Genomic DNA, 16,704 nt, shown 5'->3' on the forward strand with positions numbered 1-16,704 from the left:
TTCATATATTTTTTTTTAAAAAAAGATATATACTGTCTTTTCCCCCCCGTTTAGGAAAGCTGGTGACCAGTTGAGAAGACATACACGTTAAGGTCACTATGTGGAACTGCGAATCTTTCAATGGTACCAAAAGCATAGAGGACCAGCATCTTTGCCATGATTTCCATCTTGTACTTTCCATTTTTTCATTGCTCTACCTCATCATCTGTTTCCCCATTGGCCTGTGTTATAATGCCCTACTGGTGCTAGTCAACCTATACAACAAAGCAACTATGACCATGCCAGATGTTTACTTTGTCAATATTGCAATTGCTGGCCTCATCATCAATGCTATTGCACCAATGTACCTTCTAGGACCTGCCAGTACAAAATGGGCCATCTGGAGTTTCAACAATGAAGTCTACATTACCTTGCTTATCTTGTTCAATGTATCATCTCTGGTTATCATGTATTCTACCACACTGCTCAGCCTGGACTACTACATTGAACGTGCTTTGCCAAGAACTTACATGTCTAGTGTATACAACACAAAACATGTATGTGGATTTATTTGGGGAGGAGCTATGCTTACCAGCTTTTCATCTCTTCTGTTTTATGTCTGCAACCATGTCTCCACTAAAATAATAGAATGTTCCAAAATGCAGAACAAAGAAGCAGCAGATGCCATCATGGTTTTTATTGGATACGTTGTACCAGCCATTGCTGTGCTGTATGCGCTTGTGTTAATTCTGCGAATACGCAAAGAGGCAACACCGCTGGACCAAGACACTGGAAGATTAGATCCATCAGTACACAGGCTTTTGATTGCTACTGTTTGTACACAGTTCACATTATGGACACCTTATTATGTAACTCTTCTAGTAAATACATTAACTAGTATGCAAGGAAAAGTCACGGATGAAAATTACACTAGAGTATTACATTTTACCAAGGGACTGTCAAAATTCTTGGCTTTTTCAAGCAGTTTTGTCATGCCTCTACTTTACCGATACATCAACAAAAACTTTCCAATCAAATTGCGAAGGCTGCTTAAAAAACTGCACTGTGGAAATCAAGGGTGCTCTCATGAACGCACGGTTGTTCAGCAAGTTATAACGTAGGTATGAATGAATGAATGCCAGTGGGCCAGAACCTAGTTTGGAAAGCTTATTCTCTTATTCTCCAAGTTTCTCTTTTGTGCAGGTCACCTAGCAAGGATGACAGGAAAGGGGGTTTACACTGTAAATCAGGAGCTCTCAGTTTTAAACTATACAGGTAATGAAGATGGTTAGAAAACTGTTCAGATTCCATCTGCAGGTTACCCTTTGATTTCTGAGATTTCAATGCACTGATTCAGTTACACTATATGAGCTTTGTTCTGAGAATTCTGCCAGGAGAAAATCACTAGAGGGCCAAAAAGCTTTGACTGAACACCTAGCACTTTGTAATCTTCTAGAGCTAAACAAATATGGTATTTTTTATGTTCCATATAAAATAACATGATTTTTAATTCTACAAAGTGGTTTTATTTCAAGATGAGGAGAGTACCTTTTCACTGAGATACTCTCCACTAATGATCATACTGGTCCAACTGTGTAGCACTCTAAACAATGAAGTATCAAGGATAAAATTACTTTAGTATTTAATTATATTTTCTTGCTTATTTTGCAAAATCGTATTGTAAAAGGAGGGTCTATTTGCAATTCTAAAACAGATTATTTGCAAATTAATATTTGTTTTAATGTATCTTTAATTATTCATGTTTTCCTACATTTAGCAATGCATCAAAAGAAGCATTTATATGTTTTTTCTTACTTTGTATCACAAAAACATTTCAATCAGTCAGAAGTAGCCACTTTTAGAAAAAGTAAGAAAAACAAAAATATTGCTTTACCTAATAAAATGAAGGACAAATTTAATATGAAAAAATTAAAAAGCACATGGGTTAAACAGTGTGTATCTAATTGTTATGGTCCCCAAATATTCATGCGAATTAACTACATTATTTTAGGGGCTAAATAATTGTGGTTTTAAAAGTATTACTTCTGTAATGGAAAGGAGTAACTTTAAAGGTTTACAAGTGTTTGTTATCTTTTCGTTATTAAATGAAAGACAGAAGAGAGGGAACTCTAATTCACTTGTGCCACAGAACAGCAACTTGTGTAGATATGCAGCCTATGAAATGCATCAGGAGCAGGATTCTGATCATTCTAGCCCTAGTTTTTTAGCTGATTTTGCCCACTTCCTTCTTAGATGGTGCTGCTTTTCTTCCATTCTTGTCACATATTGCAAGTCAGTGAAAAGAGCAGGCAAAGGTTAGGCTCTGAAGGGCCACGTAAGAAATCCTGTGCACACATGCACTGCTGCTCAGGGCCCACCCATGAGGTGAGGTGGCAGTCTCAGGCAGTGGATTTTATTTTACCTCAAGCGGCAATACATCCCAGGCCGCCCCTGCTATAGTTCCAGTTGTCTCCAGACATAGCATCTGAGAAGGTCAAAGACCATCCAGAATACCATTCAGTGCAGTATGGGGCATTGCAGGTGGAAGGATGAAACTGGAAATCTTAGTGGGTTTGTAGAAGCATCTCAGATATATGCAAATGGCTGCTCATTTTTGCCTAAGAAAAAACTTGTTTTGCTTCAAGAACACATAGAGTGCACTATACATGGAGAAATCAGGCTGTAGAGATGGATAATCATGCACATAAATATTTTTGCTCGTATCCACACTTTAATACAGCTACATTCTATTCTTCACAGCCTGATTCTGATTCTATTAGTAAGACATATTTTTTTCAAAGAAACATCCTAAGTTACTTTTTAAATATAGTTACATTCATTTACTGAATACATATTTCCGTTACGTGTATTTTCTTCAAACTCTCTTTAATATAACTTCACTCTGTTGCAGTTTGTCCACATAAAGGACTATCCAGCAGGATCACATAAATGTAAGTTAATAGCACACTATGTTTTCACACTATTTATACCATCACAGTATATTCCCCCCCAATGCTCTCCAAATCCCCTTGACAGAGTACATGATTCTGAATTTTTCACATGTTTAGTCTCATAAGTGACTTGTCCTTCAGTATTTCATATTCAGAGTCTTAATTTCACTGCAGGTCCAAGGTCCAAGTATGTTTAACACCAAAATATTATTATCAGTACCAGAGATGCAAGGTTTCCCCTGGTATCTTCTCCACTAATACAAAACTCTATTTACTTCCTACTGCAGCTCCAGTTAAACCCCATAGGTTCAGTAATTGAAAGAATACCAATTCTACATCAGAATTGGACTTTTAGCCCCATTTGGTCCTGATATGCACTAATAAGATAGTTTTGGCAAGAACTTAACATAGCATCTTATTTTCACTGCATAAATGAGTGAGCAAGACATCTGGGGTGATTGCTCTCTTGTCCTGCTGCCACACAACATCATTTGTCAAGGTAGTACTGGAAGGGATCTCTAAGACATTGTTTCTTGGAACTGAGTGGACTAAAATACAGGATATTTCACAATTCTTAGTTTAGGTCTTTAGACTCGACTATCAAAAAATCAGATTCACTTAGGTCATATTCAGCTTTTTTGTGCTACACAAGTTGTAAAAAGAGCTAAACAAAACAAAGCTGAAATTGCATGACTTCAGGACCTGATGTTCTGATTTACAGTATCTACTATAATGCCTATAATGCGTAGGCATTATAAAATCACAATGGCCTTTTATCATTTTAAGCACTGAAACTGCCCAGAAGGCTATAACCCTTATATTGTCAAATCTGTTCCTATCAAAGTGGAGACTCCTTCTCAGTAGAGAAATATTTAACCAAATACATCTGGTCTATTAATATTGCCAGGTGTGTTCTAAAAACGAATCTAAGCATAGTGAACTGGTACTGGAATAATCTCCTTTGTAAATTCCACAAACATTCTTAAATTGCAGAAGACAGAATATCAGTAATTTCTTTTGCCACTCACAAAATTCTCTGCTTCAGAAAATGTAAACTTATCCACAAAACGAGGCATGTGTACAGTGGTACCTTGGTTCTCAAACTTTATCCGTTCCAGAAGTCTGTTTCAAAACCAAGGTGCGCTTTCCTATAGAAAGTCCTGCAAAACAGATTAATCCGTCCCAGACTTTTAAAAACAACCCCTAAAACATCAATTTAACATGAATTTTACTATCTAATGAGACCATTGATCCATAAAATGAAAGCAATAATCAATTTACTGTACTATAAAATAAATAAGACAGTATTGTAGATGATAAAAATTAAAATTATTTTTTTTTCTTACCTGCACTGATAATAGTCATTGTTTGGATGGGGGGCTTTTATCCATTTCTGTAGTCGCACTATCAATCAATGAGTAGCTGAACTGGGTTCCACACAGTCATAAAAACAAATTAACTGAAAAAGGCTCAAAAACAAAAACACAAAATAGCAAAAACAAAAGCACCAAACTTAATCTGTTCTGGAAGTCTATTTGACTTCCGAATGTTTGAAAACCAAGGTGCAGCTTCTGATTGGTGCAGGCACCCTGGAAACAATAGCCGACAACCACATCAGACGTTTGGCTTCTGAAAAACGTTCAAAAACCGAACACTTACTGCCGGATTTCTGGCGTTTGGGAACCAAGGCGTTTGAGAACCAAGGTACCACTGTAATGCATTAGGAAGTTTTGTTTACTTTTTCTTTTTCTTTTTGTTGGTCTGCTCTGTAACACTTAAAACATCACAATGGATTTGAAATAATGCTTTTTCAGAAGTTAGTTTCATGAGCTTTATTCAACAATATGTCTGGGACTTTCATTTCAGCTCATTGGATATTTCGTTTTAGATATAAGCTTGAACCCCAGCATCAGTCCCTGTGATTGGCAGACACCATGAAGCCCCTGGATTGATCAGGCCCAATATAAATATCAAGGGCCTGACTATCTGCCTTTGCGTAGTCAACAGAATCTTCTGCCTCCTGCACTTCAGGCATGCTTTTTACTTGGAAGTAAGCTCAAATTCAATTGAGTTACGATACAGTGCAATGTTCTAGAAAAGCAACAGTACTTTGAAAATCGAAAAGGACAGCATGTTAGATATATGGAAAGGTTACTTTTTATGCAATCAACTCTGTAAGTCATTAATATGAAGATTGTTCTACATTTTGAGCCACTTTTGTTCAAAATGTTTGCAAATTTTTCATTTGTGGTTATTTCCCAGTTCTGTGTTTTCTCTCTTAAACTGGTTAAAGATTGTGTGTGTGTGTGTTTGTAACACGTGTAAATCACCTGATCTTTTAGCTGCTTTCCAGATAATGTTCCACAAAACCACCCTGTGCTATTTTTACTTCTACAATGCCGAACAGGAATTGCAAACACACTTCCATAAACTTTGCATCACATGTGATTTTCAGATAAGCTTTCACATAAATAACTAAGAAGACAACAGGTCTGCCACCTTTATGCCAATAAAAAGCTATGAGTCTAAGGGGAAATATAAAGCAGTGAAGATAAAGAATTCTAAAGAATTAAAATTGAATTATGTTCTTTCTTAAAGCATATTAACTTTCTACTTATAAAATGTGGGGCCTTTCCATTTCAATGCCTGAAGGTTTCCAGTTACTTTGTATATATGAGCCAAACTGACATTACAATGAATATTACTGTATATATGCAGAGAGAAGCAATCTACTGATGTAAAAAGAACATTTTAAAGAATTTATTAAATTATTTCCTAAGATACAAATTTATCATCATTTAAAAATAAACTTCTCTAGATCATTAGAGAGTACTGTATATGATTTATATGTGTTCTGAAAGTCAGCACAACAGTGCCATTATTAACAGTATTATTTTTCTCAGAGTAAAGATTAGTATTTTTGAAAATGGTTTATGATTTGTAGATCTCCTCTAAATGGGGAGAGATTTATGTCAAATCAATAAACTAATAAAAATCCATCCCCGCCTCAACTTGTGTCATCTTTTCCCAAAGTTTTTATATCTTCAGTTGGTAAAGCAGGAGACACTTAATCTCAAGGTCATGGGTTTGAGCCCCAGACTTGGCAAAAAGGTTCCTGCATTGCAGTGGATTGGGCCCGATGACCCTCATGATCCTTTCCAACTCTACAATTCTCTGTTTCAATTCTTCATCTATCTTATATCATCTTCATCTGTCCTAACTGCAACAAAACATGTCTCTCCTGTATCAGTCTCTACAACAGCTTGACTTCACCCTCAAAGACGCACTCCTCCATTGTATCCCGAGACATACCTGGATTTGAATTCTTACACCAAACCAGTCACTCTACAATATACTGAAGGCAGACAAGAGGAGAGGTATATTCACTAAATTAAGTTTGCAGTCATTCAACTTCTAATAAAAGCTAGGATTGTATAATTACTGTAATGTGCTTTATAAGGGGCTGTCTTTTAAAAATGTCAAGAAGCTTCAGCTGCTGAAAAACCCAGCAATCAGATTGTTAACTCAGCATCACCACATCATCCCAATCAGGCCTGGCACCAAAACACAAAACCCTCAAGGTAATGCCAACGACACAAGGGGCTTGGAGGACCCATCACAGCTGCTACTGTTATTCCTTTATTTACTTATTTATTTAAAGGGGTCCAAAGTTAAGAGAAGGAAAACTGTGCCAATTTCTCCTAAAATACCTATGGGCCCCAACAATAAAACGTTAACTACCAGCATTCTTGCATAAAAGTCTTCCTGTTACACAGTATTAGAAATTATTTTGGGCAAGTAAATATATGAGCACTTCGTCTTCAACATTTTGTTCATCATTCTAAAAAAGTATTTCATAATCCCCCAAATAACAATAATTCGGTTTTTCAATTTTTTGAAGGGGAAACAAACAAACAAAAGGCTTTGGGAAAAGGAGGTGTCCCCCTTTTCTGGGCTCTCGCATCTCTTAACTTAACATGCCTCCTCTTCTTATGCCCAGCTTTTGATGGCTATTTGAGGGGGATTTCTTCTTCTTGTGGGGGTACAAGGGCTTGCTGTTTGTGAGGACTCTACCGCTTTCACTTCCCTGACCACCAGCCTCACTTGAGAAACTTGAAGAATTCCTCCCCACCCTGCTCCCATAGTAGAAAGTGCTAAGTGGCCTGCTTTTAGGCTCTACCAAAAATGAGTGCTGGAAATGGGAAGATTGTTTGCACTCTTCCAAGTGGCTCTGCTTGGAGGGCACTGTAGCTTTTTGCTAGTCATCATGTGGTGAGAAGGTCCTGGCTGACCCAAAGGCAGGTGTGGGAAGGGATTGGATAGCAAGTTACAGCCTCCTTTACTCAGTACCAAGCATTACTCCCCCTCTCATCTGAGTGGGAGGAAAATACAATCCACTGTGACTACTGTGGGCTGTCTCTCCTTGTATGGAGACGGCCACAGATGGCCTCTCCTTGTATGGAGAAGATGCCAACCACTAAAAAAGACCATGGCTCCCTCGCTGCGTTGCTGGTTCTGCAGTCTTCTTGTTCTCCATGTGCTGGGTGCTCTGCCCTATATTAGGAAATGGGGGAGAGGAAGGGGAGGGAGGAAAGGCTGAAGATCAATAGAGTGAATAAAAGATCCATGAAGGAGAAAGAGAGATCAGAAAGAGGGAAAGCAGCCGTGGACCCAACCACTCACAGTTTAAGGCAGGGACCAGTTTGGAGGGTGTGAGATGGTTCCTCTCCAAGACAAGGTGGTCAAAACTTTGTGCACTGCTTGCTAAAGTCAGAGGGAGGAGCCACCCCAAATAGCTGAATGCCGTCCAAGAATCACTGCGGAACCGCAGTTCTACAAGTTGGAATGTGTTGGAAGAACTGTGTTTTAGTAAAAAAAATGGAAGTGGGGTTATTCACTCTTCTCCCCTTGCACAAAAAGGACAAGAAGGGAGCATGTGAGACCAAGTATCACTGCCGCTTGTTCATGAGAATATAAATATAATATAAACCATAGTTGCCTGAACCAAGTAAGTGACATAAGCACACACAGGATCTCCCCACTCATTTCAGGCTGCAGCCTCAGGTGCCATGGAGGGAAATGACCTCACAAACAATACTTCTTTTCCTTGCTGATGGCTGCAATCACAATTTTCATGTCTTGGTGCTCACGTCAAGGATACTGACAAGCTGTTCAGGGAACTGGGTATGTTTAGTATAGTAAAGAGGAGACTGGGAGGAGATATGATAGCCATCTTCAAATATTTAAGGGCTGTCACATGGAGGATGGAGCAATCCTGCTTTCTCCTGCTTCACAGGCTAGGACTCGAACCAGCGGTTTCAAGTTATGAGAAAGCTTTCTGACAGTACAGTAAAAGCTATTTGATAGTGGGACAGACTCCTAGAAGAGGCAGTGGACTCTCTTCCCTTGGAGGTTTTTAAGCAGAGGTTGGATGGCCATCTGTCATGTATGAGATTCCTGCATTGCAGGAGGTTGGAGCTGATGACCCTCGAGGTCCCTTCTATCTCTACAATTGATTCTATGAGCAGCTCACCCTTAGAAATACCAGGCTATTGTTGTTCCTTCAGAAACGCCACCCTGTGGTTAACTATAGAATGCAATACAACATTCTCTCATCAATTACCTTCATTCTAGAATGAATAATGAATACTCTGAGGAGCACTAATTTAAGGGAGAAACTATATATACACCTATATACACTGCTTAAGTTTCAGATAGTGTCATTCTACTTGAGATTTACTATTTTTAATACGCTTCTTGTCAGCTGACAAACTTGTTTCCTCTGTGTATTTTATTTTTTGTTACATTTTTAAAGTTTTTTAAAAATTTGTTTTTGAGGTTTTCAGTTAAGTAGTAACAAAACAGATAATGTAAGCAAACAATAACATAAACATGCACAGAAACTGAAACATAAATTAACATACAGTGCAGACTTATTTTGCAAGTGATAACAGAGTATTTTGTACACTGTATACATATATTTTTATATGAGCTTGCTGTATAGAAATTAATGAAACAGTAGTCCTGCTGTAAATAATAATTTAAATAGTAAGAAAATAATAATGCCTATTAATACTGTAGTAGATCTACATTTCTGCTCCAGTCCTGCAGCGCCACAGACCACTTCCCTGTTGGTGCCTCAGGTTGGTTATCTATAATTTAGCTAAATAAATGGCATCCATATACAGTGGTACCTCGGGTTAAAAACTTAATTTGTTCTGGAGGTCTGTTCTTAACCTGAAACTGTTCTTAACCTGAAGCACCACTTTAGCTAATGGGGCCTCCCGCTGCAGCACTATTTCTGTTCTCATCCTGAAGCGAAGTTCTTAACCTGAGGTACTATTTCTAGGTTAGCAGAGTCTGTAATCTGAAGCGTCTGTAACCTGAGGTACCACTGTACTCTACATATGCAGCAGGAACGCATATAATGACTTGCATAAGTCTTATCAGTTACAATTAGGCCCAAGGGTTCAACCAGTTATACCATAGTTGTGCCTTTAGCAGACGCCACACCCTGTCCCCTTTACTTAAGAGGTCTTGAGTTCACATTATGCTCCTAATCCTTGCTGAAACCTCAGAGGAAATCGAGGTACAGAACCCACTAAACAAGTCTGTTCCACACTACACTGCCTGCTTCGAAGACACCTTTAATTACAATAGCAGAAACCATTCTGCTGGGCCATTATTTTTTATATAAACACATTAACACAGGCTTTAACAACAAAATGCAGAGCTATCTATTGAGCCATAGTACCAGCCTTCCTTACTTGGGAGCACCTAGGTTACCATTTTAACACTGCTAAGCTTGAGGTCTAGCACAGGCATAGGCAACCTTGGCCCTCCAGATGTTTTGGGACTACAATTCCCATCATCCCTGACCACTGGTCCTGTTAGCTAGGGATCATGGGGGTTGTAGTCCCCAAACATCTGGAGGGCCAAGGTTGCCTATGCCTGGTCTAGCACTTCCCTACTTGACCTTATCTGAAAGTCAGGGTGGGGGGTGGAGGAGCAGAGCAAAATGCACTAGTGAGACCAGGATCCCTTTTCTCATTGGCATGCTCAGGTCTCCATTTCTCTCTGCTTCTAGCCTGGCTCCCAGAAAATTCACTGGCTCCTAGGGTTTTGCAAAACTTTTTTGCATCACTTAAAGTCTTGCACAAAGCTCCAGCAACTTGCTCAGCTTGAACGAGGCACAAGGCAGCCACCAGTTATAGCATTATTATAGCATACCTTGACCAGTGTGATCAGTGGAGTATGTGCAGCTCCAGAGGAATAGTCCAGAGAGTATCAGAGCAGGAGAAGGGGAGAGGCACTTGTCTGTGCATCATCACTCACAAGCAGTGGTGGAGGAAGGGGGTGTGGTGGGTGCAGGCTGCCCCAGGTGTCATCACTGAGGGGGGTGACAAAAATATGAGTGGGGTTTTTTATTTTAAAAATGGGCTCACTATACTTTTTAGTTCAGTCAAGAAACGTAACAAAACACGGCTGGCAATGGGCACCACACCGCGGGGCCTGCAGTTTGCCCGAGCCACGTGTCTTTCCTGGGAGTGACGTGATGGCTTGGGCGCCTGCAGGCTCCACACTGCCTGAAAGGGCAGTGTGGGGCTTGCACCTGCCTACCGCCTCTCCCTCAGCCGCCCTACAGCTGAGGGGGAGGTGGCCAGAGGCTCCATGCAGTTCGCCCTGCTCCCTGCTGCAGGATGCACACACCGCACTGGTCTCACGAGTGGCTAGCTACACCGCTTCTCACAAGTAGAAAAACCTTGAAAATTATTCTACAATTTTACGTTTCTGCTCCTGAAAGCTGACACTCTTATTGACAAGCATCTTTATTTGCTTAGGCAACCAGACCCAGTAACCTTTTGATTTGATTTGATCTGAAGGCAGCACTGTTTAGGGAAGTTTTTAATGTTTGATGTTTTATCACTTATTATTATTATTATTATTATTATTATTATTATTATTATTATTCTGTTGGGAGCTGCCCAGAGTGGCTGGGGAAACCCAGCCAGATGAGGAACACACCCTATTTTCCCTTGGGACTCATCTTGGTGTACATTTCAGCCAAGATGTGCAACCATGCTGTGCAACCAAACACTCTCAAATGATCCAGGTTAGGTTAATGGGTGTAGCCTGGGGGGGCGGCGGCAGGGGGGCAGCTGCCCACCCCCATATCAAGTAAAACAATAGAAATACTCACTGACAAATCACATTGGTTCTGCTCCCCTAACAAAAGTCCTGTCCCCCCTAACAAAATTCCTGGCTACACCCATGCTTAGGTTTCATACCATGAAAAACCCAAATGGTGTCGTTTGAGTTGCAACTGTGAACAGCTAGTTCTGCGTGTAATCAACCATTGTTAAGGCTTTCTCCAATAATGCACCAGACAACTGTGTGTCTGTAACTGAGCACACATCATTACTTTGAGAGTGGGATTTTTGTTTTCAGCTACCTCACTGTCAGAAGGGGTGGGTGTAAGGGCTCTCAGCTGATGCATAAGCTCCTTCTTAACCAGGAAGTCTTTATATTGCAAACACTTGTCTGTTTGCTACAGGCTTCTCATAATGATTATGCACCCAAGTCGCAAATTATTTAAACTCTTAAATTTGCTGAATGCTCGCTTTAATAAAGACTGCAACCTCCTAGAACTGCAGAAGGTTAGCCCTAAATCAGTTGACCAACCACTGAAAAAGAAAGAAAACTCACACTAAAACAGCCCCTTGTGTGCTATCCGAATAAAGTTTACTTTCTTATTGAGCTCATATGACTGTATCCTACGATTGCTCAACTGAATCAAATTGAGACTATAAAAATAAGTGTTCAAGAGAAACCACATTTGAAAAGAATGCCCACTTTTTCTTCCTCATTCAATTTTGAATAGCAACAGTAACTGTCGAGGGAAATGTGCATGAAAGTTACAACACTGTGTCAATTAAAATGTTTAGAATTATCATTAATTACAGTTGTATTCAGCCATCTTGCACACTATGGGTTAGTAGTGAGCAGATTAAATAGACTATCTCTTCAACCAAGGTTTCTCAAACTTGGGTTTCCAGCTGTAGTCCAAAAATAGCTTGGGAGACCCAAGTTTGGGAAACCCTGTCTTAAATATAACCTCTTAATGCATAGGGTATTTTGGACAAGCTATTTCAGGGACACACCACAATTATGCCTCCAAACCCAGCAAGAAGGTAGGAATCTTTATTTCCAAACTTTTGATTCTAGGCAAAGTATTCATCATCAGGTTCTGGAAGGAGGGGAGGTAAGGGTGTGAGTGTTTTAATCATTACCATTTATACTTCTAGCAATCTCACTTCTTCTAGTCCACATGTAGCCTAATAAACACTGCTTATGCGTAAGAGGGAACTATCAGCAGGCCAGAGAACTCGGAGGTTTCAAGGAGCATAAAAATATGTTTCAAAAAAATGGGAAATGAACTTTCACAACAGCCAAATCACTGAGCACGTTCAGTGGGCATGACTGACTGTTAGTGGGAGGGAGATCAGGGGAGAGGAGGGGTGAATGGAATGGACTAGCTGGAATCCTGGACAGGAAGCACTCCATAAGATAATATTTTGTTGCAGGTCCTACTTGTATAAAATACTTTTACAGTGGTGCCCCGCAAGACGAATGCCTCGCAAGACGGAAAACCCGCAAGACAAAAGGGTTTTCCGTTTGCGAGTTGCTTCGCAAGACAAATTTCCCTATGGGCTTGCTTCGCAAGAAGAAAGCCCATAGGGAAATCTCCGTGGACCTCTTTTAAATGCTGGCGGTGGGGAGCAAAGCCTTTCCCCCCCTCCGGCCTTCAGAAGAGGTCCAGGAAGGCCGGTGGGGGCCGAAAGGCTTTGCTCCCCACCGCCAGCATTTTAAAAGCAGTCCGGGATAGCAGGGAAGCGCTTCCTGCTATCCCGGACTGCTATCCAGCAGAGGACTTCTCCGCTGTCCCGGGGCGATTTAAAAGCCCCCGGGAAGGCAGGCAGTGGGGGGGACAAAGACTTTTGCCCCCCGCCAGCCTTCAGAAGAGGTCCTGGACCTCTTCTGAAGGCCGGCGGGGGGCAAAAGTCTTTGCTCCCCCCCGCCTGCCTTCAAAAGCCGTCCGGGATAACGGAGAAACACGCTGCGTTTCTCCACTCTCCCGGGAAGGCAGGCAGGGGGGAGCAAAGACTTTCGCCCCCCGCCGGCCTTCAGAAGAGGCCCCGGGGGTTTTTTTAAATGCTGGCGGGCGGCAGCGAAGGCTTCGCTGCCGCCCGCCAGGATTTTAAGATCGCCCCGGACAGCGGAGAAGTCCTCCGCTGTCCCAGGGTTTTTTAAAATGCTGGGGGTGGGAAGAAAAGCCCTTGTCACCCCCCCAGCCTTCAGAAGAGGTCGGGGGACAGACTGTCCCCGGACCTGGTCTGCAGGCGGTTTCCATAGGAACGCATTGATTGATTTTCAATGCATTCCTATGGGAAACCGTGCTTCGCAAGACGAAAAACTCGCAAGAAGAAAAAACTTGCGGAACGAATTAATTTCGTCTTGCGAGGCACCACTGTATTTTATATTTACTTGTGCAGCATTTTGAAAATGCTAAACATCTGGACATGTGAAAACATACTTCCAGTATTAGTGAATAGGGGTAGAATGGCTTCGTGATTTAAAATAACTGAGAAGCCACTGGATGGCCTCAAAGACTCAGAAATATATGACTAAACACTACTTTTCTGTTCTGGAGTACCCAAACATCACTCTGTGTAGGTCAACTCAAACTTTAAAGTCACATGATGGAGCCATACGCGGGCTAAAATTGCAACGTGTATGGTTTGAATTACATGAAACCAAGTTCCTGTTTCCTACAGAAGAACTGTGCTTTTTTGTTGTCTGAGTTTTCGAACTGAGCACGTCACCACACACAGGAAGCCAAGTATGCATTAAGACTTATTTTCCTCATCAATCTGATCATAAAGACAGCATCAGCCTGTTGCATCTGCATTTTGTTTCACGGGTAAGTCACCTACTTTGTTTTAAATATGAAATGTTTTCATCATCACTAAGGACCAAAAACAGTGTGAAAAGAGCTCTGTACTTTCAACCTCTTTGCTTCAGTAATATGCTTAAAGCTGCACAAAATGCAGCAAAATACCACATCTAAAAAAAATGTTATGAAAACAAAAGAGACCAGGATTTTTCTGTTCTGCTAGAATCCTTTTATAAATAATTAAAGTGTCACAGAATTCTTAAATGTGCAAGAAGCCAGATGCTTCAACTATTTAAACAAAAGGAAGTGGGGAGGAGGAATCAAAACTTTCTACTGAGCCGGAATGTTGCCTTCTACTGTTTTAGAATAAGACTAAAGCAAGAGTTGCACACATAACAGATTTTAAACACAACACTGTTGACATTCTTCCTCTGTGTAGAAGAAAAAAAAATCTCTTCTCAATTTGTTTGTTTCTGTAGAAACTGTATTCCTTCAGTTAAATTCTTACTGTAATCAACTGTATAAGTAACTCCATTTTTTATTTCTCTGCCTCTACAAATCCTGTCTCTGAATTTAACTTATGTCAGAATCCCTAGAACCATCTTTTGCAAAGAATTATAAACACATTTACACTAAACAGCTAAAATAGCAATAACACTCCAGTTGCGCACAAGGCTTGCTTGTATAAAAGAAACTTCTTTCTCCTGTTGGGAAAAGAAACCAGGGAAGGGCTGTCATATGCTAAGCATCTATACAAAAATAGATGTGGTTTCTAAAACAACGATTCCTAAACATAGTAATGCGGCTTGGAAGCTTTCAAATAAGTCGTCAGTTTAATTCATTAAACTGAAATGCCCAGACTTGAGTGTTTTAAGCAAACGCATGCAAGGGGGAAATAATTTCAAGTTCTGCCTTTCTCAAGAGATTTCCCTCACAGTACTTGCCCTCCTGTAGTTCTCTCCTGTGTGTTGTGGGGAATGATTCGGCTCCATCTATTGGAGGCAAGGATAATTTATTAGCTGTGTGTCTGAGCCTGAGAACAGGATTCCAGAACATTTTTGTATTCACTGCCAAAACAAATAAAGCCTAACATACTAGCAGCACAATGCCTGAGAAGGGCTTTCTTTAAAATGGAGGAGTCAGAAAACGTCAGAAAGAAATAAGGGGAAGAATCATCAGTGAAAGAAAAGATCAGAAAGAAGTTGAGAAACAGAAGTGAACAGTATACAGATTATTATTTTTTTCAAAAAAGAAACCAAATGCATATCCTAAAAAAGAACTGCATTCATTTTTTAAAAAAAATACTTTTTAAAAAAAATTGTGTTTATTCATTTGTCTTATATCCTGTCCGGGGCAGCTAACAACCACCATTAAAATAGAAATACAGTACAACAATAACTAAAACATCAACAAAATCCAACTATTCAAACATAACATAGTGAACAGTAAACCTTTAACTATTAGGCTCCAATCTAGTTATATTCCAAAAGCCAGGACAATTTGTGTGTTTGTGTGTGTGTGTGTGTGTGTGTGTGTTAGGAATAAATGCTATTTCCTTGTTCAAATTATGTTCCAAATAAACCCTGGGGGTTCCTTGGAAGCAAAAGAGAGGTTCTGCACTGCGAAAAATCTGTAATATGGGAAACTCCCCTAAAAGCTTGCCTAATACAACATGCCTTCCCTTGCATGCAACAAGCATCCAAAGAAGAATGTTGGGTTTGTTATACGACAGACATTCCCTTCACGTGTGGTAACTATGAGGCCCAATGTCTAGGTTAGTGCTCTGGATAAACTGACTGCGCACCTCAGAATACTTCCCAGAATGCTCTGCAACACCCATTAATGGAAGATATGCAGAAGATCCTCAGCAGAAAAGGTAATATGAGAAGGACTGCGTTAAAGCAAAAAGTATGGAATCCATGGCTTTAAACCTAATGCGTTCTGACTGTAATTTCAGCTGTTGTCATGAAATGATGATATTCTAAGACACTTCATTCTGCAGAAGCCACTAAACAACGTGAAGGGATGCACAAGCCATGCAGCTTGCTAGAATTGCTGCAGTAAATTTGCTGTTATGCTAGGTAATCAGAGAAAGGTGGTGGTAAAAATTATTTTCCCAGAGTAATGGAAATTAAAGAACCTCACAATCTATATACCTCCATGTAATTTTTTCTTCACTAACAGAAAAGGTACCCTTTCCAGTTATGAATGTTTTTCATTTTATTTTACAAAATGGAATTCTCAATGCCATTATAAGGTTTTTACTAAGAATGTACTATGTGGTGATGTACATTTGATGCATTTGCCGCCTGCTGAGTGTTTTTCAGGCAACACAAAATGCAATGAATCTAAGAGTTCCTTAGAATTCAAATCCAAAAGATGCATTCAAGATTAGCTGAGATTCCTGCATTGCAGAGTTGGACTAGATGACCCTCAGGATCTCTTCCAACTCTACAATTCTATTATTCTGGTTGAATGCACTCTGCCAGTTCACAAATGGAAAGCATTTCTTCAACACTCAAGCTGTAGACTACTCTTATATTATTCTATCAGAACTTAGATCCATTCTATCACAAGCAGGGCTACCCCACGTCTGGATTTTCCAGGACATTACTGGGATTTCAAAGGTGGAATTGATGTCTGGGGGGGATTTCTGAAAGGCGGCGCTTTGTCCTGGATCTTCATAGGCAAGTCAACTGGAAAACTCTGGGGTTTGTAAAAAATAAAAAATTGAGGTCTTCCTTAAAAAAGCTCAACAATCACAACTCTTATTGCCACTTACAAATATGCTTATTAAATGCCACTTTGCCTGACAGCTTG

General features: G+C 40.2%; 2 protein-coding genes across 10 annotated transcripts in view; one reads left to right on the plus strand and one right to left on the minus strand.

The window, feature by feature from the left end:
• Positions 1-5,929, plus strand: part of GPR146 (G protein-coupled receptor 146) — a 49,334-nt gene extending 43,405 nt beyond the window's left edge. For 5 of the 6 annotated variants that reach the window (XR_014557793.1, XR_014557794.1, XM_083711762.1 and 2 more), the window contains one exon: positions 55-5,929. Coding sequence is in view for 3 of the 6 variants with exons in the window: in XM_083711762.1 (XP_083567888.1) it covers positions 99-1,100 (1,002 nt within the window). In the remaining 3 variants the exon portion in view is untranslated. The remainder of the gene's footprint in view (positions 1-54) is intronic. The other variant, XR_014557795.1, reaches the window with a different exon arrangement.
• Positions 1-16,704, minus strand: part of CHLSN (cholesin) — a 143,161-nt gene that overhangs the window by 90,954 nt on the left and 35,503 nt on the right. For 3 of the 4 annotated variants that reach the window (XM_083711853.1, XM_083711855.1, XM_083711854.1), the window contains exon 3: positions 14,829-14,876. The exons of the other annotated variant lie outside the window; for it this stretch is intronic. In XM_083711853.1, the coding sequence (XP_083567979.1) occupies positions 14,829-14,876 (48 nt within the window). The remainder of the gene's footprint in view (positions 1-14,828; positions 14,877-16,704) is intronic. 4 annotated transcript variants of the gene reach the window in all.

Source organism: Podarcis gaigeae (assembly GCF_964106915.1).
Source record: "Podarcis gaigeae genome assembly, chromosome: 14".
Lineage (NCBI taxonomy): Eukaryota > Metazoa > Chordata > Lepidosauria > Squamata > Lacertidae > Podarcis > Podarcis gaigeae.